Source organism: Anas platyrhynchos, chromosome 9 (genome assembly GCF_047663525.1).
Source record: "Anas platyrhynchos isolate ZD024472 breed Pekin duck chromosome 9, IASCAAS_PekinDuck_T2T, whole genome shotgun sequence".
NCBI classification, from domain to species: Eukaryota; Metazoa; Chordata; class Aves; order Anseriformes; family Anatidae; genus Anas; species Anas platyrhynchos.
In genome coordinates, this window is record NC_092595.1 from 22,247,087 (window position 1) to 22,271,606 (window position 24,520).

Below are 24,520 nucleotides of genomic sequence, written 5' to 3' on the forward strand. Positions count from 1 at the left end.
TGTTTCGAAAGGATAAATCGGTAGGTACCCATTCCTTGATTGAAATGCACACTGCACCATTTGTCGTCTTGCTGCTTTCACACAAAAGTGAGTATGTCTATTTAAAGGGCCCTTAATCAGTCAAGTCACTAAAAGGTGGGAAGTCCCCTCCACTTTTGAGATGAATGAATGTCTTTGTTACCCACAGTTATTAAAACAAAAAACACGCGGTTTGAGATGATATGCAACGGTTTTGCTAATTGGTACCATGACATTGTCTCCTCTTCTAATTCAGCAATTTAGGCTCATCAGAAAATCAGGTCCTCCTGGGATCACGACCGTATACAGAATCATTGAAGAAGACATAATTTCATAAATAATTGCTCAGGTTTTTCTGGAAACAGCTGCTGTTTCTGATTGATGTATATGGATTTATTTATTCCTTCTGTTTGTATTATTTGACTGCTCGATATACTTTCTGGGTAGCAATTTAATCAACATGTCTTTTTATGAAGAAGAAATCAACTTATAAATGGTAAAAAAAAAAAAAAAAGAAAAAAATAGAGATAAAGCTACTTTCTGTTTGTTAGATTTCAAGTAAAAGATGGTTTCAGGTAAAAGACTGAAAAAGATGGTTTCTTTTGGTTTTTAATATAACAGGATAACGTTGAGTTGTCTGAAAGTTGTTAAAAATAAAGGAAAAAGCCCCTTTAATTCAGTTACTGGCAACTATTTTACAGTGTCACCAATAAGCAAAGCAACATGTGCTGCACTTAAGGATGTGGATAATGATAATAGATTCTCAGTTTTGAGTGCCATTGATTTTTTTTTTTCTTTTTCCCTGAACAAAGCTTTTTAAGCCAGAGAAATATCTTGACCTTTAGGCCAAATCCTCAGCACTTATAAATCACCACTTCTTATTTGAAGTCAGAAGAGGTACTCCAGTTTACACCATCTGTGTTTCTGGCTTCAAGAAAATAAATTTGTCCTTTGTGGCTAGAACAGAATGGGGTAGTCATACAGCAGAATGGTGAATTGGAGAATTTATTGTCTTTTTGTTTTAAATGGGACTACATAATTATAGACCAATTTGTGGGTGCTCAGTAGAAGTGGTTAAAGACATTTAATCTGGTGAAGGTTTCCATAAGCATACATTATCTTCAATGAAAGGGATAAATACAATTTGTTAAAATTTCTCATTGCGTTTTTTAGGTAAGGCGGTAGCCATTTAGGGTATCTGGTTACTCCTTCTCCAATGGAACTAAGGAGAAAAATAAATAAATAAATAAAAACAAATAGGTAGTAATCTAACTACTTTGGTTTAAGGGAATGATGCATTTTTATTTGCATAGCCTCTACTCAGGATGTTGGCGTGGCTGTATCGAAGGGCAGTGGCCAGCCCGGCAGTGCAGTGTTGTGGCTCCACAGGTTGGCAGTGTCAGATGCTGGAGAGGATGTGCCCAGAGCTCAGAGGGTGGCAGCTGTGACACCTACGGTGGGTGGCTGTCCTAACCCCATGCTGCCATCCATGTCCTGGATTTGATATGTGGCCGCGTTTCATTCCTGTCTGCTAGAACAGCGAATGGCTGCATTGAGCATGGACATGTTGAAACCTTGTACCCCGGAGAGGTGTTACAGGACTGGCTGATTATTTTTAAACTGGTGTGAATTAGAGATAATTTATTTGAAGATAATATGGAATCTCATGCTAGAGGAGATGTCTGGCATCAGACAGCTTTGGTTTATAGCACTTCCATGGCGTGCTTTTCTAAACTCGTATCATGCGTTGCAGCAATTGGAGCATTAGCAGTCTTAGTGGAATTGCAGTTTGGGCATACAAAAAGGGTATCTGTGCAGGTTAGCTTTCCAAAAGGGATAAGGTGAGTTCATAAAAGTGTGAATCAGACCAGTGGATGGTGAGGTAGTGCATCTTTTGGTCAGCCAGCCATGCTGTCAGGGTGAAGCCATGAATTTTGGGGTTGCCATCTGGCTGGCAATACAGGGCTCCTTTTTCAAGGCAGTTGCTATATCTTTTAGAACCGGACTTTATAACCAGGGGCTGGTACCTGGAACTGAATCACTTTTTCTTTTAATTAGGATTCAAATGCATTTTTCTTTGTTTTAAAAAAGTAAAACTAGAGACCCTGAATGGGAAGGCCTACATTTTGTCTGTGTTTATTTTTAAGAAGAACAATGTTCATGAAGTGCTTTTAACCAGATGTGGCATATTCCATAGGTAGGCATATGGAGATAGCATTTCAGCCTGTTTGCTCAAATTAAATCACAAGAAATGAGATCACAGTTTTGTTTAGGAAAAATAACCAAATTCCCCTAGACCAACCTACCACCACCAACCTGAGGACTGTGAGCTTTACCAAGGTGAAACAATGAAACAGAGCTTAACAATTTCACCCAAATTTACCATGAACGCAAAAAAGAGTTTCACTAGCAAAAATCTGCAAACCCCCACCCCCAACCCCCGCCCCTGAAATTGGAATATCTACATCATAGCCAAAGGAGCTGCTCAAGATCATTTTTAAATGCAAGTCCTTTGAATGCTAGCTTATGACTTCAAACCTGGTTTCATGATCTTTTGAGCTGCTGTCATTGCGTCTTTACAAGAAGTGGAGTTTAATTAAATGCCTTATCTACACTTATAGTGAAAAAACTCTTGCTCTAAAAGCTATGTGCTTTTAAGAGAAGATGGTGGGAATTTGGGGAAGAATAAAGGAAAGAACAAGGTTTCCTCCCTCAGTTCTAAAATCCTCCAGTACTTCTGACTGCTCTTCTTGATGTTTCTTAAAACGTCTTTACCATGCTGATCTGTGTAACAAAGACTGACAATTTCTTGGGCTAAGTGGCTTATATATCCATTTTTAAAAACACAGATTTTCTGGCATGTCTGATTTGATTCCTGGCAGAGTGAGCTCAATTTTTAAACCCCGTCATTAAAGGTCCAATCCAAAGGTCCTTGAAGTATGAGATAAGACATACTTCAGGGGATCCCATTATAAATTACGGCAAGAGTGTTCCTCTTCTTGTATTAAGTTGTTGTTTCTTGCAAAACCACTCTGCAAATCAAGGCATTTATACCTCCAGAATGTAACAGTGAATAATACAAAGTCTAAGAAAAAAATAGCATGTGGACTGCATGGTATTCCACATATTTTTTGTCAGTGTATTATCTAATCTACCCATAACACCATGATAAAAATAAAAAAATAAAAAACTCTGAATTGAGAAAAGGTAGATACGGTCTCCTTAAGTTTTCTCTGGGCTTGCCAGGAGTCTATCAATAACAAGAGAAATCACCGAGTTGGAAATAGCTTTATTTGGGTTATACACATAACTTTGATTCAAATATTGAACCCTTAAACTGTAGGAGTGTATAAACATCCAAGGTATATATAAGGTGAGAAGTACAGGAACACTGAAGAAATAATTGTCAAGATGATAATGCATATAAAAAAAATAGGTTCATTTGCATTCAATTTTCTGTGAAGGTTCAGGTTACTTTCAATTCTCTGAACGGAATTATCCATCCCTAATAATTATTTTTTGTTAAAACAGTAACATGCAATTAGCACTTTATCTGGCATTTAAGAATGAGTAAGGAGAACTATTGTTCTTGTAACTATTCATCTGAAAAAGAGAAGCTGTATGTATAATTTTGTCGGAGATGGGAATGTCTTTATTTTAACGTGTGAATTCATAACTCGAAAAGTACCTTCCTCCAGGAAATCTACAACCATTTTACTGCTTGGGCAACGTTTGTATAATTTATTTTTAATTTATATGTGTTGTAACACATACAGACACACTTGCTGTGCACTTGCGAAAGCAATAATGGTAATGTCTTGCAAGCACGGGCATCAGCCGGAGCTGTGTAAGGCCATCTGCGGTTTTACTGATTTCCTCGGGATCTGAAGTCTGTGCTGCCATGGCTTAACAGTTGCTTAGCTAGCAAGAGTAAAAAACAGTTTCACAAAATGAAACCAGTAATTAGAAAGGAGGGAGGGCCTAAAATCATTAACTTTGTTAAGAGACAGAGAAAGACAGAATGGTATGGATGTTTCATTCTGTAATCGGTAGGACTTGCAGAACAGTACCCAGCTATGGCTTGGCACAGCATCTGCACTGGAAAGTCCATGTGCTTGTGCCTGGCTTTGTAAGGCTGAGAGCAAAATTCAGGTAAAGCCAACATTACAACAACTTCAGTCTTTCCTTTCACTGGTAACATACTGTGATAGAAGGAAAGCTGTACGGATCAGAAATTTGTTCCAATATTGAACGGTAAATTTTCTCATTTGCTAAAGGGCTCTATAAAGAGAAAACCATCAATAACTTATATATATATGTATATACATATATATATACACAGGTAGTTAAAAAAGAAAAAGAAGAAGTAATTTATTTTCTTTCCAACTTTCTATCTGATTTTTTTATGTGAAAATCCAAGGGTGAGGATTTTTTCTCCAGTTTTCACAACCAGTCCACGCATTGCTATCTTCATATTTTTTTGGCCAATGACAGATTTTTGTTTACTACCGTATGTAGATGATGCCTTATACTTTAGAAGATACGAAAGTGATCAAACAATGGAAAAACACTGCATTTGAACTGCTGTTGTAGTTCAAAGGCTGCTTTTCAGCAGAAAACTTGACAAAAAATGTTGCCAAGTTTGATATAGTCAGCACTTCTATTAACAATTGATATTTTGAAGTGAAGCTTTGAAACTTAAGGTCATGAACTGTCTTCCAAAACATTTTTATTAAAATGTCTGTATATTTCAGCTTTTTTGTCTCTCCCTTTTCTTCTGATTTGTTGTCATACTGTGCTAGCACATATGCAGTGACCATCCAACCATCAGTTCCACATCAAAACCTGAAGGCTGTGCACCTAAGAACCTGAATAATGGAATGAGAACGTAGTGAGATGAACAATGTTGGGAAGGAAAGCAGTTAAGTAAGAGTAGGTTCCATCTTCCTTTCACATTGAAAGCTAGTAACAGGTGGGCAATCTTTCATAGCAAGTGTCACTGATTTCCACAGTTTAATTGCCTGTTTTGTCTAACAGTGTTTTCTTTGATCAGTGCTGAGTTTAGGGTGGGGATGGCAAGATGTGCTTGTGTTGCACACGCATGTCGCTGAATAGTGTCAGTCCAAGGGCAGTGTCAGTGATACCAGTATGGAAGGCAGGAGGAGAGGTAAGGTTCTCAAGACTGCCACAAAACTATCCCATCATTTCAAAATAATCATCTTTCTTCTTCTTGCACTTAAATCTTGTTTGCTGCAAATAGACATAGACCATGTATGTACCCATCTACAAGTACAAATTCTATGTGCATGCATTTAGTTTGACTGAAAGGGCAGCCTGGATTATCAGTGAGGGGGTCTGGGTGCACAGACTACGTAGGAGAGATGTTTGCAGCTCACCCATAGCAACTATGCTATACACTCATATGAATCAGCCTAGCTGGCTAGCCCAAAATAATAACTGCAGGAAAGTCCTTGCTTTGTTGAGGTCAATGACAAAATTGCCTTTGACTTGCTGTACTTAGATTTTTGCCCAAGAAAGCAGTGGGGAACAGAGAGGCTTGTGTTAAGGTTCTGTGAGGTTTTGGTTATTCCCAATATATCCAGCTTTGAAAACTGGAATTAGATATATATATATATATATATATATATATGTATATATCAGAGAATAAAGTGTTCTGCTTAATTACGTAACTGTGACTGCTCCGAGGTAAGTAGTAAACCTACTAATAGAGTACCACAACACGTCCTTTCTAAGAATACCACTTGATTTAACGGTGAGAATCCCAGGATGTTGATTTTTAATTGCCTTGGTAATACAGCTGTAAAATAACGCATATACTTCAGGTATATTCTTAGTCAAAAGATCAGGCTGTGACGTGAACTGGATCAGAATAGGCACATGTGAAAGATCAAGGGTGGGAGTGAAAGAAATCATTATGAGATAATGATGGCCCCATTGGAAACGGGAGGTATTATGTTGTCACCATTTCTATAATATGTGGCAAAATATAACTGTCTTAAATGGCTCTCCTTATGTAAGATTAAAAACAGGTTTTCCTATATTTCAGTCAATCAAGAAGATGACTGACTAAATCACAAGAGGGTTTCTCCTCTTACTGTATGCCATCAAACAGTGTTAAATGTATGTCTTAAAATGCAGAACTTCTAAAACTTTATCTTTTAAGCTACTGATAATGCTGGTTGAAATTTATTGAAATTTGAAGAATTCTTTTTCTCACCTAGATCTTAATAATCTTAATTTTTCATTGAATATCTCTTACTTCCCTAATGGCCCTTCAGAAATTTCTGGAGTTTCATATATATTAATAGTAAGTTTACTCAATAAAGTTAACATATGAGAATATCTCTGTCTCCCTTTACAATGTTTTCAATGTTTTTCTCCTTTTCCAAATTTCTGTTTTGTGTTATTATTTATTTATTTATTTATTTATTTATTTATTTAATTCTGAAGCTTTGGATGATCTTTTGTTATAAGTCTACCCCCCCCCCCCCTCCCCCCCCTTTTTTATTTTTTTTTGTCGTTCTCCAATTAATTGCAGTGTGGGCTTTTTCTCTTCCTATCTCGTCGTTGTTCTTGCCAGGATTGCCCACTTAACAGCTTTGGGATAGTCACAGAAAATCGACCAAACAGATTCTTCAGCGGTGCCTCTTTCCCTCCCCTTGCTGTCTGTAGCAGGCAGGGCTGATCTTGGCAGGTCCGTACCGGGCAGATGTGAACTCATCCGTATTTCTCTGTAACAACAAACCCCAGGCTGCTCACAGGAGCATGTGCTCAGTGAACACCAAGCAGCATTTCAGCCATGTCTCCTTAAATGTTAGATGGTTTGTGAGACTCTTTCAGGCTTTCTATTGATTTTGCATGGAACTAGGTCAGAGCTGCTTTTAATTGAACAAGCTGGCTGCTGCAACTCTCACTTAACTGTAAAAAGGGGTATTAAAAATTGATATGCAAAGCAAACTTCTGCCTAATTAGCAAGCAGATGAAGTCAGCATAGACAAACCACCATAGTTAATAAAGATGAGGAAATGGCTTTCACTGACAGTATAATATACTCCCGTTTTGGTGGAAAAATGGCTTAAGCACCGAGCATTATCCACGTTTCTCATGTGCAGTATTAATAGCCTATTTGTTTTCTTTGGGCGGGCTTGTGATACATTTACGACTGTACAGATCAGACAACCACACATCAAGAAAGCCATTAAAAGGCTGATCCTATTTTTGAAATGTGTAGTACAGGTAAATACCAATTCCTGGTGTGCAGAAAGAAGTAACACTGGCCTAGGATTTCCTCAAGGGCTCCATATACGATGTCCACAGTGGATGGGCACATGCTGCTGTTGTGCTGGTGGCATGATGTAGGACACAGGTGGAGCTGCGGGTGGCTTTTTGTCCTCACCAGGAGCTAGAGGGAAAGGATGAGGAAGGGGCTGAAGCCTGAGACATGTCTGTTAGCTCCGACCACACACGTGCTGGCTGCATTCTGATCCCATGTCTCTGTCCCTCCTGGTGGCCAGGTGTCCCTTTGGGTATGTCCCTCACTGCTGCTGGTGGCCAGGTGTGCCCTTGGGGACATCACTGCTCCTGCATGCCCACCATGCAGCTGTAGGTGTGGGGTGAGGCCTGTAGTGAGGCTGGGGTGGTTGGGGTTTGTCATTCACCCCATCGCCCCATCCCAGGGGCTGTCCTGGCTTTACATGTGCCTGCTCATGCTTAAATATAGGCCCAGTGAGCAGTGCCATTTACTTCCCAAAGTATCCGAGTTCTGCCTGGAGTGATGTATTATTTATTTAGGTTTATAACAAACACACAGAAGAAGACTACATGAATAATGCATGGTTGATTAGCTTATACGTTTCAGCTCACAACTGACAAAGACGGCAGAGAGCAAGCCTCCTTTAAAGTTCTTTAAGACAATGGCTCTTCTCTCCCCCAGAAAAGGCCCAAACAGTTACAAAGGTTCTGCTGTTTATCACCTAGCTTTGTGCTAACCAGAACCTGAGGTTAATTTGTGTTTGTAAGAGCTTAGTGGCAGCCTGAGCACAGAGTATATATTCATTGGAGTGGCAGCTTTTCAGGTAAGATGTTTTCCTTAGCTGTGTTTTGCAGTCTGCTTTGGTCTGAGCTACAGCTGATTAACCCGGTTTGTTTCTCACTTTCTTCAGCATTTACAAGTCTTCCAGTCCCCCAGCTCACATGCCAGCCTTGCCGAGTGCGTAGCTGTTAGGGGATCCTTCATAAAGGGGAAACTGTACACATCAATTATAAATAAAATATGTTCTCTGTACAAGATTCTAGCCACCATCTTATTCTTGACATTGAAAAGCCTGAGATTTACGTGATATAAATAAGGAAAATGCATGTCTTTGAATATTAAAATACAGTGACACCTGGAAGTGCTTGAAGCATTTGAATGCCTTTATGGCAGTTCAACCAACTGTATCCATAAATATTTAAAGCAGTGAATTATTTCTTGAAATTTACATTTTTATGTACTATTTTGGCTTACGAATTATTGAACAATAAAGATGCTTTCCATAATAATTTCAGCTTTCAAAATACAGCACTTGACTGTGAAAAGATTTGCCTGTGGCCATCATATGATTCGGTGAATTCCCAGCATAATACTGAGCTTCAGTATCTCCGAACTTCAAATTAAGGTTTTTAGCAGCATGAGGTAACTTAGATCCCATCTGTGTTGCTGCACTTCTCAAATAAAAAGTAATAATAATAATTTAAAAAAATATATGTGTGGCAGCTTCTGTTATGTTCCAGCAGAGTATATGTGACCAGTCAGAGTTTGTGTCTTTAGTAGGGCAGCAATGCGGGTAAAGTGGCCTCTTAAATCTTGCTGTAGTCTTTTTCAAGTATTGCCCTGTTTAAAATACACTGGTTTGAGTTTCAGTCGATGATAAGGCCACCACCCCATAGGTACCAACAGCCAGGAGCTACGTGTGCTCTGCTGTCTGCCAGTGCCTCCTGCCTGATGGCATGAGCAAAAATACGAAGCCATGACCACCGTATTTTTATGAGGGACAATAATTTCTGCCACTGAGTTTGCTCCATGGGGCTGCATTTTCAGCAGAGACTAGCTGACAGTATGAAAAGCTCCAAGTGCAGGTGGGAGTCACCAAAAGGTCCCAGTGTTGCTCCAGGACCTGGGAGAGGAGTGTTTGGCACTTCTGGAGCTGTCCCAGACACACTAAAAGTGAGATACTTTTTTAATCAAGCAAGAACTAGCACAGTGATTTTTTTCTTACTGACTGAGTATGATTCCCACTGACAGTTATTAAGGAAGCTGAAATTCTTGTAAAATTCCCTACAAATTATTTGAGTGAAAGTGAAGCAGTACAATTTTTTATTATTTTCTAAATGTATTCTGAAGTAAACAGGAAAGTAATATTATAGAAAACCAGATAAAACACTGACAGGTTGTTTTTCTGATTGTGTATCAGTGTTACTGATAATGATCACAAAATAATAATGATTTGGGCTCTGGGATGGGTTGCTTGACATTATAATCTGATTCAATCTGCTTTTCATTTTTAGGATATATTACTTTTCAGATAAACTGAGAACTGAAAAGCCCCCCCGAAAGAATAGTGGAATATAAATTTACGAAGTCTAGACAGCCAGCTGAAAACTGATTTTCTACACCTTACAAAGAAACAGACTATAAGCCAACTCTTTATTTAGCCTGAATACTTCCATAGTTTCCAGCTGTTTGTAGAGAACTGCTGTACTTTGATCTAGCTGATAATAAAACTAGGAATGCACAAATCATTTTTATCAAGCACCAAGCACAAATGCTCCTCTTTTGAGTAAACTGAAGTGGACAGATCCTTAGCTCCACACTCAGATGGAGTGTTTCCACTGTAACTAAGGGCTGACTGCACGAGCATGTGAGATTTCAAGGGCTGGTGTTCAAGTAGTGTCAATGGGATGCACACAGGGAAGGTTTTCACCAAGGCAATCACAGCGTTTCCAGTAGCATGGCATAGTAAATTAACTCTACTGCATGATGCGTTGAGCTGGGGGGTGCTTGTAGGGCCAGCTTCGGTATTTTTGAACACACTTGCTATTCTTTTGGCTTTCTCTTCATTTTGCTGGAATGTAAGCACTGCAAGCTAGACAGAGTCCTGTATTGGTGGGAAAGAGAGTTGTGTGCAAACGAACACATTGAACACAAAAATGAAATTTGAAATTTTGGTTGTTCAAAGTGCATGTTATTGGTAAAAAGAACCAGAAAATCAGATGCGTGTGCATATTATTTTTGCGTAATTATTTTTGATAGATTGATAATCAAAAAAAAAAAAGCCTTTTTATTGGTAAGTGAAACAGTTCAAATCTAGTAATTTGGGCTCAGCAATTCTTTGCGCAGCTCTTTGTATTAGCAAGTCTCTTTACACCGTCACAGAGCTGTGTTACAGACACCATAGCACAGGTCCCTGAAAGGCAGATGTCATGTTCTACTGATACAGACTGCTATTCAACTTCATACCCTGTGGGGGTACCGAACAGGAAAAACAAGCAGTTTGGATTTTCATTACAGTATTCTTTTTTGCACACATTAAAGTAGGTAAGTGACCTAGAAGTTCAAGGAAGTGGTTTGATTTTTGACTGTCTTTGTCACACAAATATCACTGAGTGTTGTTTATGGGACTTGCTAAACTGGGATCGTTTTTTACTTTTCTGATGGAATGTTACTACTGTGAGTAATAACAAAATAAATAAAATTTTGGAGGTTGTGGTATGATATCCTTAACATGAATTTTCACCATTAATTAATAGTAATTCGTGAAGTACATTAATGGTTACACAATTAATATTACACTGCATATCCAGTTAGATTTTTTTTTCCCAATATGTTTCCTTGAGGAAATTTCAGAATGACTCTGTTAGTGCTCTTCAACAAGTTCATCTGCAGACTGGAATGTCAAAGAACTCAAAGCCAAAATATGAGATTTTGTTGCTGTTGTGCTTAAGTGTGGTCCCTGTCATCCCATGTAGATGTCAAATATTGCCTCTACCACTTCTACTGTCGCAAGGGTGAATGGTGGGAGAAGGGCTGAGCCACAAAGCAGAGTTCCTTTTCATGGGACTGCACCACCTGCGTGGCAGTTCCCGCTGGATAGTCTCAGTTCCAGGCCCTGGGGGGGATCAGGAGAGGAAGGGGTTACTCAGGCAAATTTTGGCACTGCATCTCTGGCAGTCCTGCACACCCAGAGCACTGCCGGAGATATGTGGATCCCCTGGGGGCTGTTGTCACCTCCTGCTTGTGAATGGCTCCTGGCATTTTCCCTCCACTTGGCTTTCCCCCATTTTGGAATGTCTTTTGTAGCCACAAAAAGATTTCCAGGCAAGTCTCAAGGAAAGATTGTCCGTCTGTATTAAGTGTAAATTCCAAGACTGTTGGTACACGCTGAAATTAAGGTACATCAGGGGGCTGATTTCTAAACCTGTATGGCTAGAACTGAGAGCATCACATAAGGATGTTTTTGAGCTTAAATATGAAGCATAAAAATCCAAACTCATACAAATGTTTTCTATTAAAAGGAATTAAACAGTTAAGGCTTTGAATAACTGAGTACCACAGTGATTAGCTGTTATGACTTAGTAATCTAATACTTCTTCAGTGTATAGTTTTTCATGTGAGTTTTTCACAGCTACAGATGGAAAAGGTTGAATTGTTTCTCCATTGCATTGCTCAACCTGCAAGAAAAGAAATGAGCGTCTCAGGAAAGGAACAGAAAATCACCAGCCATGAAGAAAGCTGATATCACTGCCTGAAAAAAAAAAAAAAAAGAAAGAAAAAATCATTCAATTGTTTTTTGAATTTCTTCCCTAATATTGACTCGTGGTGTTGCAAGCAGAAAGTCATTGTACGACTCCAAGGATTTTTCAGAGAAGTGAAATATTATTCCCTAGGTTATGGTGTTGGGCACACCCAAAATATTAATGCTGGACAGATTTGTGGTTTGTGTGCCTTCTGTTAGTGCTCATGGAGGAGTGCAGATATGTTGCTTGCACAATATTGCCTTAGGAGACAGCTTCCTTAGAAAGTGCCCAGAGAACTTATTCTCAGAGAAATGACAGCTCAAAAGAATTGAAGTATTTCCCTAAACTGTTAATAAAAGCATAATTTGATAGGATACCATTTTCAGAAATATTTTCCTGGTGTGCAAAGTTTTAGCAGAAAAGTCACATTTTACCCATCTCCTGCATTGTGTATTGTTTTAATTAAACAGTGTGTTGAAACCAACATAAGTAATAGGTTTGGGGCCTAGATAGTAAAATGGTGATATAAATTGCGCTTAAAAGATTTATGATTGGTATATATAGAATACTGAGCAAAACATTGTTACATGATATACGTAATTAGCAGGCACTCTATAATGAAATATGCATTTGTGTATTTTGTAGAACCGCTAGATGAGCTGAAGATCAGAAGTCACAGCACTGAACCACTACCAAAGCTGGAAAACAAAGAGAGGGGAGTCCACCATGGGACAGCTTCCTCCAGGGAGCCAGGGAAAGCTCAGGAATGGGATGGAACGCCGGGCCCACCCATGGTCTCCAGCAGGCTGGGGAGATCCTCTGTCAGTCCAACCATGTTGGCTGGAAGCAACAGCTCAGGTAAGTCAAATAGCAGAGGGGGGAAGATCTCATGAATCTCCTTGTGAGCTAAAGGATCTCTGAAGATGTAGGGAAGCATCTGGATTCTTCAGGCTTCCAGATATCTTCTAGAATCTGCCCATTAGCTGCTGCTGTAATAAGCGTTGCACTGTCTGCTTGTGCTCTCTGCTGAAACAGGATTGGGATAGTGATAGAAAATGTAAACCTGTAAACTTGCCATTCGGCTATTTTAAAAGAAGTTTAAAAAAAAAATCCATTTGACATTGAAGAGGAACACTAAGGCAGAGAGCCCTCCCCTCTTTGCAAATGACAACTTAGAGAAAAGTTCACATATTCAGATGTCACATATGGTAACAAAAACACACTGCAGAAACAAGGTTCTTATTGGTATGCTAGGTGAGTGGACACAGTTGCCTTTTCTTTATGCCTATACATAAATTTCTATCAAAGTGACTATAGATTTCAGAAGTCTCAAATTCATATCTATCCATTTTATCCATCATATTTCATATATATATAATAATGAATTGCCATAGACCATGAAAAGTAATGCAGCCTGTTTAATAAATTGAATAAGACAAACACACCTGATAAATGAATGTCCACCTAAACAGATATGTATAGCTCTTGGATAAGCACTGCATTATCACTTCTGAGATTTGACAGTTCACTTAGAGTATTGCTTATTGGTTGGGCTGTGAAAAATACCCACTTTAAAAACAGCTGGCATATATAGAATTGGAGCCTCATGGCCAGTCTTCAGTAAAAATAAGGCTATGAGGGAGCTACTCAAACAAGAAACTATTCCTGCCGGAGTGGTCTGCTGGGCAGTCAGTGGCAGAGATTAGTCTTTACAGTGCTGAGATAGCAGAGTTGCTCAGCACTCATGCAGGGCATTACTTCCCTGTATGATAATGGGACTTGCATTTTCTCTGCCTTGCTGGAAATTACACCAGAAACTCAGTAGATAACTTGAACAGCCTTTACTGATGTGAAGTATCATTTACAGCAGTTGTATAGTCCAGCTTGTCTTGCTACAGCATGCCCATGAAACAGTCCTGCCTGTAACCGCAAAAGGGACTTTTCTGCAAATTTCATGACTCCAGCATGGGTAATGTAGGTTTTAGTTCCTTTTGTTAACATTTCTGTTCTTACAAAGCTTTCTGGTACCTAGAAATTTTCCAGGTTAGCACACAGCTTTGCTAAGAATTCTGTTCCCGGTATATTACACGACATCAGTGCCAGTGCAGGTAAAAGAGTAGGTTTAAAGGTGCCACACCAAATCATATCAGGACATTTCATAATTACACCAAATGTCTGTAGCAATATTTTCAGTTCTGCTGGATGACACTGTGGAGCAGAATGGAAGGGAAATGAAAATTAAAGAGTAAGTTCTTAGCAAAATATGGCACTTCTCTACAAACTTTCTGCATAAGTTTTATTTTAAACAGTTGGTTGATCTCCAAAAGCAGACAAAACATTTTGGCCTCAGTCTTAGTTTGGCGTCAGCAAACTGCAATAGTTGTTGAATCATGCCTTGATTTAGTTAACTGTGACTTTGTCCAGCTTAACTAAGACTTCCAAAGACTCATATGGAAAGCAAAATTACAGAAATATTTATTGGCTCAATTTTGACTCCTTTTTTATCCTGGAAAATTTGTGAGCTGATTATGATTTTCCCTTCCCCACAGATTTTGTGATTTTATTTGATGAATATTGCCTCTCATCTGCCGGGAGTATTTTTCCCCAGTGTCTCTAGCTGTTGCCTGAGCAACATGGTTTACCTTAATCGGTTGGGCATTGCATTTAAAATGCTGTATACAGTTCTGATCAATGAACTTGTACATGAACTGTAACAGTTCATTTCTTACAATTAAATTAAAACCGTAACTGAATGCAAGAAAAGAAATTTAATACATTTGTATGGGTATAACATTCTGTGGGATCAAGGAGATAGGGATTCTGTGCTACAAATATGGAACTTAGATTTATCACAGGACCAAATAAAATCAGGGCAATCCCCAGTACAGTTCTCACTCTCTTTCCAATACCATAGACATGAGAAAATAAATAAATAAATAAATATTTTTTTGTGTGGTCATGCCCTTGAAACACCGCAGTTTGCTGCCTACCTCCTTACCTCCTCGTTTGCACTGGTCCAACCATTTGTTAGGGCACTGTTGGAATAATTTAAAGAAAATGGGGTTGAATTGCTCTGCGGTAAAACAGAAACAATCTGCAAGGACTTTTCGTGTGTGTTCAATAGGAGCTCTGTTGAGACAGATTAACTACTGGAGCTGGAGTGAGTACCTGATTTTTTTGTGGGATCGCTGCACCTGCTTGTAAGATCAGTAGGGGAATTAACCTGCTCCAAATGGGATCTTGAATCTTTTGGTCATTTTGTTCAAATGAGCATGGCCTGTCAGATGCACTGTCACTAATGACTGATCTCTCATATGCCACGTAATTTGTCAAGACCACTTTCTGTTTCTTGTCATCGTATTGTTTCTTAACAGAAAGCAATGTAAGTGGCTTGGAGACACGCTGGCCTTTAAGAAAGTCATTGCGATTGTACTGAGCAGCCAAATGAGATCTGTGAAACAGAAAGCTGTGATAACTGCACTCCAGGAGCTTTGAAGAGTATTTTCTGGAATGTTGCTTCTTTTTTTCTAACTGCAGCCATGAAGCAGTATTTTGCATTGCCACCTGCTGCTAGAGACAGGCACTGCACTGCCTTTATCAAATTCTCTTCAGTTGTGTACTGGTTTTGAATCGCCATCATCTTGTCTCTCAGACAATCCATTTAGTATTCAAGCTGCAAACGTTGCAGATAATCAGGAAGGGAGTAAGTCTTTCACTGGAACTACTGGTTCATATTGTGGTGGATTTGCAGAAGCAAGGAATAGTTAGCTTCCAGCTCCTTGGGAACGAAGAGATGCTTGTGGAGCCCAAGGTGACATTCATTAACACGAGAAGGAAATAGTGGCAAAGTACCAATTAAAGCTAGGTAGGGCTGCTTCACTCAAAGACTCAGCATTCCCACCAAACCCTATTTTTTCTCCTCAAGCAATTTCAGGGTATCACTGTGCTACTAAAACCTCAAGGATTCTTGAAGCAAAGGTAACTTAACGCTGGAGATGCACATTACTGGGCAGCCAGGTCCAGGCCAGGACCCAATGCTGCTGGAGTTTGCCTACTTGCCTAAACCAAATGAGCAGTACTGGGCGCTGTACACTAAGAGGATCAACCCAGTGTGCCAGGAGCCAGGCGTGTGATCTCCAGTGTGCTGGGTCACACCATGCCAGAGCCTGTATGCACTGCTCTCTGCGGCGGTGGCGTTACAGCTGTTTGAAACAAAGCAATTCCCAAATTGTCCTTTTGGTCCAGAGTCCTCAGATTGATGGATATCCATGCCAGAAGCTTCAGAGAAAAACAGAAAGAAGTGTTAAAGAAAAAGAAAAAAAAAAAAAAAAAAAAAAAACACAAAACAAAACAAACAAACAAAAAAAAAAACAACACACTGCCAGAGTTTATTCCTTACCTCATTGTTTATGTTGTTGACATTGATCTGAAACATGACAGTTCAGAACAAATCTTAATTTAAAACATACCTCATCTAATGCAGACATGGGCTTTGTCATCTGACTTGTTTTTGAGTACAGCTAAGCTTTTGGCCTCTTGGTATCTAGTAACACTGAGTTGCATGGGTTTGGTGCTTCCTTTGTGAAAACAGTTCAGTTTGACATGCTGCTGTGCTTTCAGCACTAAGTGACTCCTAAAGGTGGAGTCCTGAATACTTTCTGTATGTGAAAGAATAATATAGATTTCATTCCACCTGAAGGTTGCATAATTTCCAGTTATGTTTCAGCTTACTCCTTTTTAGGAGACCAACATGGCCAGGCCAGTATGATGATAATAGGTGTGATTCATTTTTCCAGTATGCATGTTTTCTTTTTTTTTTTTTTTTTTTTTTGCATGTGATTACTCTCAGCCTGTCACATCGCCTTGTTTAATTCAAAACGTGCTTCTTGGCAGCTGTAGCAAATAAGCAATATTTCTCTTTTCATGTGCAAAGAAGAGACTGTGACAGGATAAGAAGCTTCTCCAATGTAAGTGACAGCCAGAGTATTTTTTTGAATTAAGATTAGGATAGGCAGAATGAAGTCTTCCTTGGATGAATAAAAGAACTCTTCCCGTTAAGATCCAAAAATAAAAATTCTGCAGAGCTGTTGTATTTCTGGAGAATATAGAAAGCCATAACACATTGGTATAAAACTGATAGAAAATATTTCCATAAAATCTTGTCTCATCTCAGCATTCTGCTTTACTGAGAAAAATCCAGCAACTCCCTCTGCCCTAAATGCAACCAACCAAGCTTCTATGTCTTTTAGCTAAGATGACAGCACTTTGTTATACTTCTGGAAAACAGGTCATTTATGTGAGTGCTCAAATACAAATTAAGTACACAATTTTAAGGCGATCTTATTTGTGATTGGAAAACCTGTATTTCTGTGTTGGGTATTCTCTCCTAAAATTCACACCCATGATGCTGTCCCACGGGGGCTGTCTGCTCATTTATATCCACATGTAACCCTGCTGGCATTGTCGGGACTCAGCTTTTTAGAGTTGAGTAATGCCAGTCCCAGTGCAGCTGACTATGTCTGTGGGCATACTTCACATGGAGGTGGAGGTGGTCCCTACCATGGGGTGGGTGACAGAACGGGTGACCTGATGGCACTGATACACAGCTGACCAGCCAGCCCATCCTAGCACTGCTCTGCGTCGGCACCTGGTTGCTGGAGGTGGTTCAGGCACTTGGTGAGCAGTGCGGTTTTTGTAACTCGGCAGGGTAAGAGGGACGCGTCATTTGAAGCTGTGCAAAATGACACTAAGAAAGTTTCATAGGTTAAACATAGCAACCGAATCTGATGAACGTTTTTGTGCATAACACAACTAAATAAGATCTACAGAGCAGCTCAGTAGCTACCCTGAATAATCTACTGAATTCCAACCTCATGCTCCAGAATTCAAGCCCCATTGATTGCAAGGGGCATTTCTAATGGCTACTCAAGTGCACTGCATCCTCTGGACCCCGTCCAGTAAAGCACTTAGACATACGTCTACTAGTTCCCTTGCTTGGCAGTAGGCTGCTAGTCCTCGTCAGCCTTCGAACAGCTTGCAGCAATGGCAAAAAGCTTCTAGTGGTTGGATGCAGAGAGGGTCTTATGTTCGGAGTGGCGACTCTGGAACTCTTTCAAGCAGTTTTGCTTTCAAACCAGAGGATACATCCACATATGTGCTTAGGCTGCCTGATAAAAACGTCCCCTGCTCCACACCATGTATTATAGTTACAGAGGGAACTTCTCAAGAAGTCTCATGACTACTCATTTCAATATGTTAATAGTGAGCTATCTCAATATCATTCACATTACAAACATCCCTGAGAAGATGTTCTGCCAGAAGCTGGTCTGCCTTCAAGGTTCTAATCAGGAAATACTAATACCATTTTCTTTCTAGAACCAGGATAAGTATCAATATGCAGACCTTGCAGACAAGCTGAACTGACCATATGAACATGGAAACCAAGAGTTCAAGATACTGAAAGATGTTGGATAGTGCACAAAATTATTCAAGAAAACCTCTCACTACTTTTTAGATGGCCTAAAGTACAAATTAGTGTTTGAAATAACAACTGTACTCAAAATCTAGTTACCCTCAGTACAGTGAATAAGTTGTCCAGCCAGAAAAAAACATGCTGAAGAATGCAGAATAGTGAGTTGGACATCACTTATGCAACAGAGCATTTATGGTTTTTTTTCCACAATAACGTGCAGTGTGAAGATGTTACTCAGAGCACTAATTACAGTAGAACAGAATATTTATTTGGTCTAAAAATATTCCCTCTGAGAGCAATGGAATGGATATTAAAAAAATAATAATAATCCATTTCATTTCACTGCATAACCTAACTTCCTGATTTTTTTTTTTTATTAAAAAATAAAATAGATAGAACAGTCTTTGAAACCACTCTTGTTGAGGATCACCATGGAAAATGCAATAGTTTCCTTAATACTGTAAAATATATTACAGGGAGATAAAGGAACTAATACTTCATCTGTGCGTGATAGATTTTATTTCTTTGATTCTAGATGAAAGGAGTCTCTTTGGCAAGGAAATGGTACTATATATATATCCAAATTAGAGATTATGACACTTCTCTCTGCTTTTCCAAAGTAAAGAAAACAACTCAGAAGCAACGGCAGACAATGCCTCAGAGTTTTTGACATGCTGCATGTCTGATTTTGCTTGTCACAGCAAAAACAAAGCCTCTACTTAGCAGTAGGTGAAAAACAACCAAAAACCCCACTTCTTGCCCTCTCTGAAACCCCAGAAAAATTCTAGGAGGGGACACAAGATCTGTTGTTATATGTATACTACGGAAAGAACCAGTCGGAAATCTGGCACGCAGACTGTGAAATCTGAACAAAAAATCTAATCAAACCTTTGAAATAACAACCCAAGTCCAAAAAAAGCAAAACAACAGATTATGTACAAAACACAAGGTTATGGGGGAGATCAGTCCGCTCCTTTCTGCCTGCTTATTGCTGTGTTGACTCGTGGTATGTTTACAGACTGACTAGGAATGAGTGAATTGAATAATGCATTCGTCAAACAGCATCAATATTTTTGCTGCTCAGCCAGCTGGATGTTAACCAACCTATTAATATTTAGTTGATGAATATTCACCCATACAGATGCTTTCACTGGTCTAAGTGCTCCAGCTTAAGTGGATAGCTCTTCTCCATACTCTATTGAATTCTGAATTCCAATGAAAATAAGCATTTAAGGTGACAATGAAAAAGCATCAGTGAGATTGGAAGGACATATTTCAGCACACTGCTGGTAGGTGGCGTACTGTGCCAGCTGTCCTCAAGTTTCCAAGATATGCCAAGTGACCTTAAGGATGTGCTAGTGATGGACAATTTTATTCCTTTCAAACAATGGCCTGACCAGTGGCTAATAATGATACTAGATATCCAGGTAGTAAAGAGATACTAATATAAAGCATACACAGACAAAGCAACAGTGCAAATGAGGCATGAGAAGATATATTTCAGAGACATGGAAGCAAAAGATATATGAGAATAAGATATATGAGAATATGCACTTCAAAGGCATATCCTAAACCTGGACTACAGAAGGCATAAGTCTTCTCTTCATGAAAATATAGGACCAAATAGGAGAAATTCTTTCAACTCCTTGTGAAGAGGCATGGTACTATTATAATTATTTGTTATTTGTATTAAACCACTATCATTTCAGATAAAATTGGAAGTTTACTATTGTACAAAGTGTATCTGCTGAATGAGAGTGTCCTTGTTGTCAGTGTTTACCCGCTATATAGAAAAGAGAGGTATAGGGTTAGAAGGAAGGCTTATAAAACATGAAGAGAGCAAACACGTTCATCTAAGCCAGAAGTCACAGGTTGCAAAGAGATATTTCCTCAGCCATAAACGTGAAGTGTAGGGACAGCTGTTTTTCTCAAGCACAAACAGGCAGACCCTTTTCTCAGGAAACAGCAGTTTCTTCTAGACCAGACGTGGGGCTACCCCACAGAACACTGTGGGGTAGCACACTGGTGTCAGCATAGCTCAGACACAAAAACCCTCCAGAACTCCTGAGCTGCACGGTCACCTTCATGGCAGGATGTTAACAGTAGTAGGCTGCACTGGAATCAGTAGGGAGCCTTCTGGGAAATGCCTCCATGGACAACAGAGGGAAAATGCAAAACCTATGTTTTTTTCTGTTCAGTTCCTCTCTGGAATTGAACACTCCCTTCTATTCAAGGCCTCTGTAATCACCTCAGTGCAGGGGAACTGAGTTTGGAATTTACCACTGTTAAGTTCCAATTTCTCTCCTTTCTTCCTGCTTTCTTGTCTGTCAAGTTATTGCTCTTAACACATTTCCTAGAGCTTTTGGTGTCATTCCAAATCCAAAGTACCACAGTATCTTCACTGCTTTTGTACAGTCCTTAGGAGGAGAGCAATGAGAAAGTTTTTTATATGCTGCCTGTCTGTTTGCTGCTTTATACTCTCTACTTCAGCTTCTGAGATGATAGAGAGCAAGGAGAGAAGCCGGGATGTTGGATGGGTTCCATCCTAACCCCCCTTCTTCTAACCCAACTTTTGGGCCAAATGCCCAAGACGAACTGGAACTAAGCCTGGAGACTCCATTTCAAGTGAATCCTGGGTCCACCATGTTTCAATTAACTCAGCGGTAACTGGCCTCCAATTCACTGGTTTCTTTGCTTTTCTCTTCTTTCCCAGAGCCTAAAGCAAGTTGCAGATTAGGTCGGTCTGCGTCCACATCAGGTGTGCCTCCTCCATCCGTTACTCCGCTCAGGCAAGCCAGTGACCTTCAGCCGAGCCAGGTACCATCGTTAGCCAATCGTGAATGACTCCATGTGCTGCAACATGCCAAATGTTTCTCACCTCTGTGTCTGTCATTTGTTACAGTAGATGAGTTTTTGTTTTCTTATCTTTATTTTCTGTGCGTCTGCGTGCATTTGTGTGTGCGCATCTCTCATTGGCAACGAAATTCCACTGGATGCAGCCAGTAGAATTTTCTTTGCTCTTAATTCTTTGTATCCTTTTCTGTCTTCATTCTGTAATATAAATGTAGTGAAACTGTACTGTATGGATTTGCTGGATTTTTTATTTTTTCACGTTTTCTGTACTTTTTTACTGTCTTTAAAATTTATCAAACCTTGATAAATTTAATCTGTGTTTAAGTGTAAATTTCTTTTAAATGTCGTCTAAAGCACTTGCACCAATGTTTGTCAATGACTTGTACATACCTTTGACTTCTGCCCAGTCGTACTATAATATTTGTGCCAGTCTTACATTTGTTTTGAGCTCAGTGCATGATTGTATTACACTGTGATTTATCACTGTCCTGAAAACTGCTCTTACAGCAAGTTGTTTTGTTTAGTTAAGGCAGCTAGACTCTCTTCAGCTTTGGGCCATGTAAGGCTTACAGGACTATGAAATAGTCTGCTGTAGTTATATCTATTGTATATTGTTAGGAACCAAAAAAAAACCAAAACCAACAAACTAAAGGGGTAAAATTCTCCTCATATCTTAAACTGAGATACTTTTTTTCCCCCATCAGAGACAATAATGTCACACAGACCCTTAAGAAAGAAATGGAAGTGTTTGGGTTTGGCAAATTTCTCCAACAGAGAGAAAATGGAAAAGAAATAAAGACATGGGAAACCTATACTTACCTTTATTTTATATGCTAATACTTGATATTGTATCATTTCGCTGCACAGACCTGTATTATTAGTTTGACAGAACGAACTGCTGAGAGTAGTAATTGAGAGGAAAGGTTTCACTTAAACATAACGTGAATACCTTCTGTCAAGCTCAGAGCGCTCCCGTATTGTACCACGTGTGTGTACACGTATGGGCCTGCACATGCCTGTGTACGTGTGTGGGTGTACGTGTGTACACAGGCATGAACACATATGTATATATGTGCACACACATACAGGTACGCACACACACACAAGCACCCTTATTTAGATGGTGAATTTTCAATTGGTTTTCAGGGAATTCGTTCCCATAATCCTATTGAACTTCAATGAGATCTGAGTGGTAAACTCCCTTACGAATACTTCATATGTAATTCCCTATTTAAGTTTATTGTAGCTTGGTGAGTTGCTTCAAGAAGCTCTTGGCCAAAGCAGAGACCAGAAGAATAAGGTCAATTTACTCAATCCAGAGCATCATGTACTTGTTAGGAAGGTTATAGTTGTGTAGCCTAGTCCATACTGGTTAAAATTATTTAACTGCAAAACTGAAGCTACTGTATTACTTTAGAGTCCTGCTGGACACAATGCCTTGCATGTTACTAAAACATATTTTACATAAAAGCAAATACATAATGGAGATTCAAAATGACAGCCTATTTAAATAGTGCATCAAGTATTTATTTTTATTTTTATTCTTATTGAAGGAAGAAATTAAGGCAATACTATTTCCAAAGGATTTGAGTGTCCTGGTGTTCATGTAGTACACCTTTTTTGATAAAACAAGTCTCACGTCAGACATGATGATTTGCTGGATACTCAGTGTCAAAGGCACCTTGGGTGTTTTGAAGGCATTTTAGTCTCTCAATTTATATTAAGAACTAAACAATAAGCCTTGAAAGCAGAAGCCGATGTGATAGAAGAGATAATGAGCCTCTTAGAAGCTGCAGTCAGGGTTCACTGAAACTGTGGAGGAAAAATCCACCTCACTTTATACAGAAGAAAGGAACAAAGATGATAAGAGGAATTTTCAAGTGACTGTAGAGGGTATTCTTGTTAATTGAATAATGTATGGGCATGGCTTCATAAGAAAAAACAAAAACTGGTAAAAGCTTTATTTCCGCTCCTCTTCCCCTCCAGTTGTCAATTTCTTACTATCAATCTATTAAATTGCCATTTATTATGAATGCATAAATTTGTAAAGGTGTGGATTTGACCCTGATTCCAGCTGAAAGGCAGAAGTCTCATTATCTCCCTGGCTGACACAAACATTGCTTCAATTGCGTTCGTTATACACCTACTCTATCTTCATGTGCAAATAGTCTATGATGGGTGAAATGTGTTTAGAAATGCCTGGGTTGTTAACCCATTCTGAGTCTGACAGATTGTGGCATACACTGTATTTGTTTTTGTGTGCTGTGGCTATTGATTATATTAATATGGTTTCCTTAACTAAATCATAATCAGCAGTTACGCTTTCCAAAAGATTAAGAGGATGCTTCTTGTCATCCACCACTCTGTTGATGATATGGGCACAGCTGACGTTCCCACAGGGATTCAAGGTAGAGGGGTACATCTGGGAAAGGGCAGAATACTGTTTTGATTGTTTTTCTCAAATCTTCATGGATCCCCAACTAATATTTTTCAAGCATTTAACTTGAGAAAAATTTAGATGTACAACCGAGCTCTCCAAGTCTCATCAGTTTTAATACAGAATGACTCATGCAAGTGGTAAGAATGCTTAGTAACTCAAAGAAGGTCTGAACTGAGGAAACCTGAATTTGAATTTCAAACAAATACTGGCTAATTTTATAACTATTGGCATTTAACTCCTGTATGCCTTATTTTCTTGCTTCTGTAATGGTGTAGGAGTTGTGAGGATTAACCAGATAATATTTATGGAACATATTTATGGCATATGAATGGTAAGCATTACAGTGATCACTTATAAATAAAAAGAAAGGGCTTACAATGAATTATGTGGCTGGTCTCTGATGAAGAACACTTAAAAGTAACACTTAGAAGTGGTGACCAGCAGTCCAGACACGCAGAGGCAGAGAGCATGCTGTTCTGTACTTCTGGTAAAGTAGTACAGAAGTGCTACTTTAGTAGAAGGTGGTGAGGGCATTTTGAAAGATGGTTGCAGGACACAACCTTGGATTAAGTCGTGAATTAACTAAATTTAGAGTGAAGGATAAAAAATAAAATAAATCATGTAACTAAAGTTATTAATTGTATAAGAAAAAAGTTGAAGAAATTAAGGAAATAGAAAAAAAAAAGTCAAAATTCAACTGTGAACATGAAAATATAATATGGCAGAAGTATGGAATATTTTTGAGTTGCAGAAGTGGCAAATAGCTATATATGCTAAATACATATCCTAATATAAACATATATCCTAAAGAGAGGAATGTAAGTAGTGGAGAGGTGTTCTACATATCACAGAATGTGTTCCCCTATAGAGGTTCTCCAATGTTAGCAGAGAGCTTACCGGGAATGGAAAAACATTCTAGAAAGTAAAGAAAGTTGCACCTT

General features: G+C 39.0%; 1 protein-coding gene across 5 annotated transcripts in view; it reads left to right on the forward strand.

Moving 5' to 3' along the window:
- The window catches only part of NYAP2 (neuronal tyrosine-phosphorylated phosphoinositide-3-kinase adaptor 2), a 136,333-nt gene that overhangs the window by 91,115 nt on the left and 20,698 nt on the right, over positions 1-24,520 (forward strand). For all 5 annotated transcript variants that reach the window (XM_005024519.6, XM_027464268.3, XM_021275667.4 and 2 more), the window contains 2 exons: positions 12,460-12,672; positions 21,000-21,103. In XM_005024519.6, coding sequence (XP_005024576.1) covers positions 12,460-12,672; positions 21,000-21,103 — 317 coding nt within the window. The remainder of the gene's footprint in view (positions 1-12,459; positions 12,673-20,999; positions 21,104-24,520) is intronic.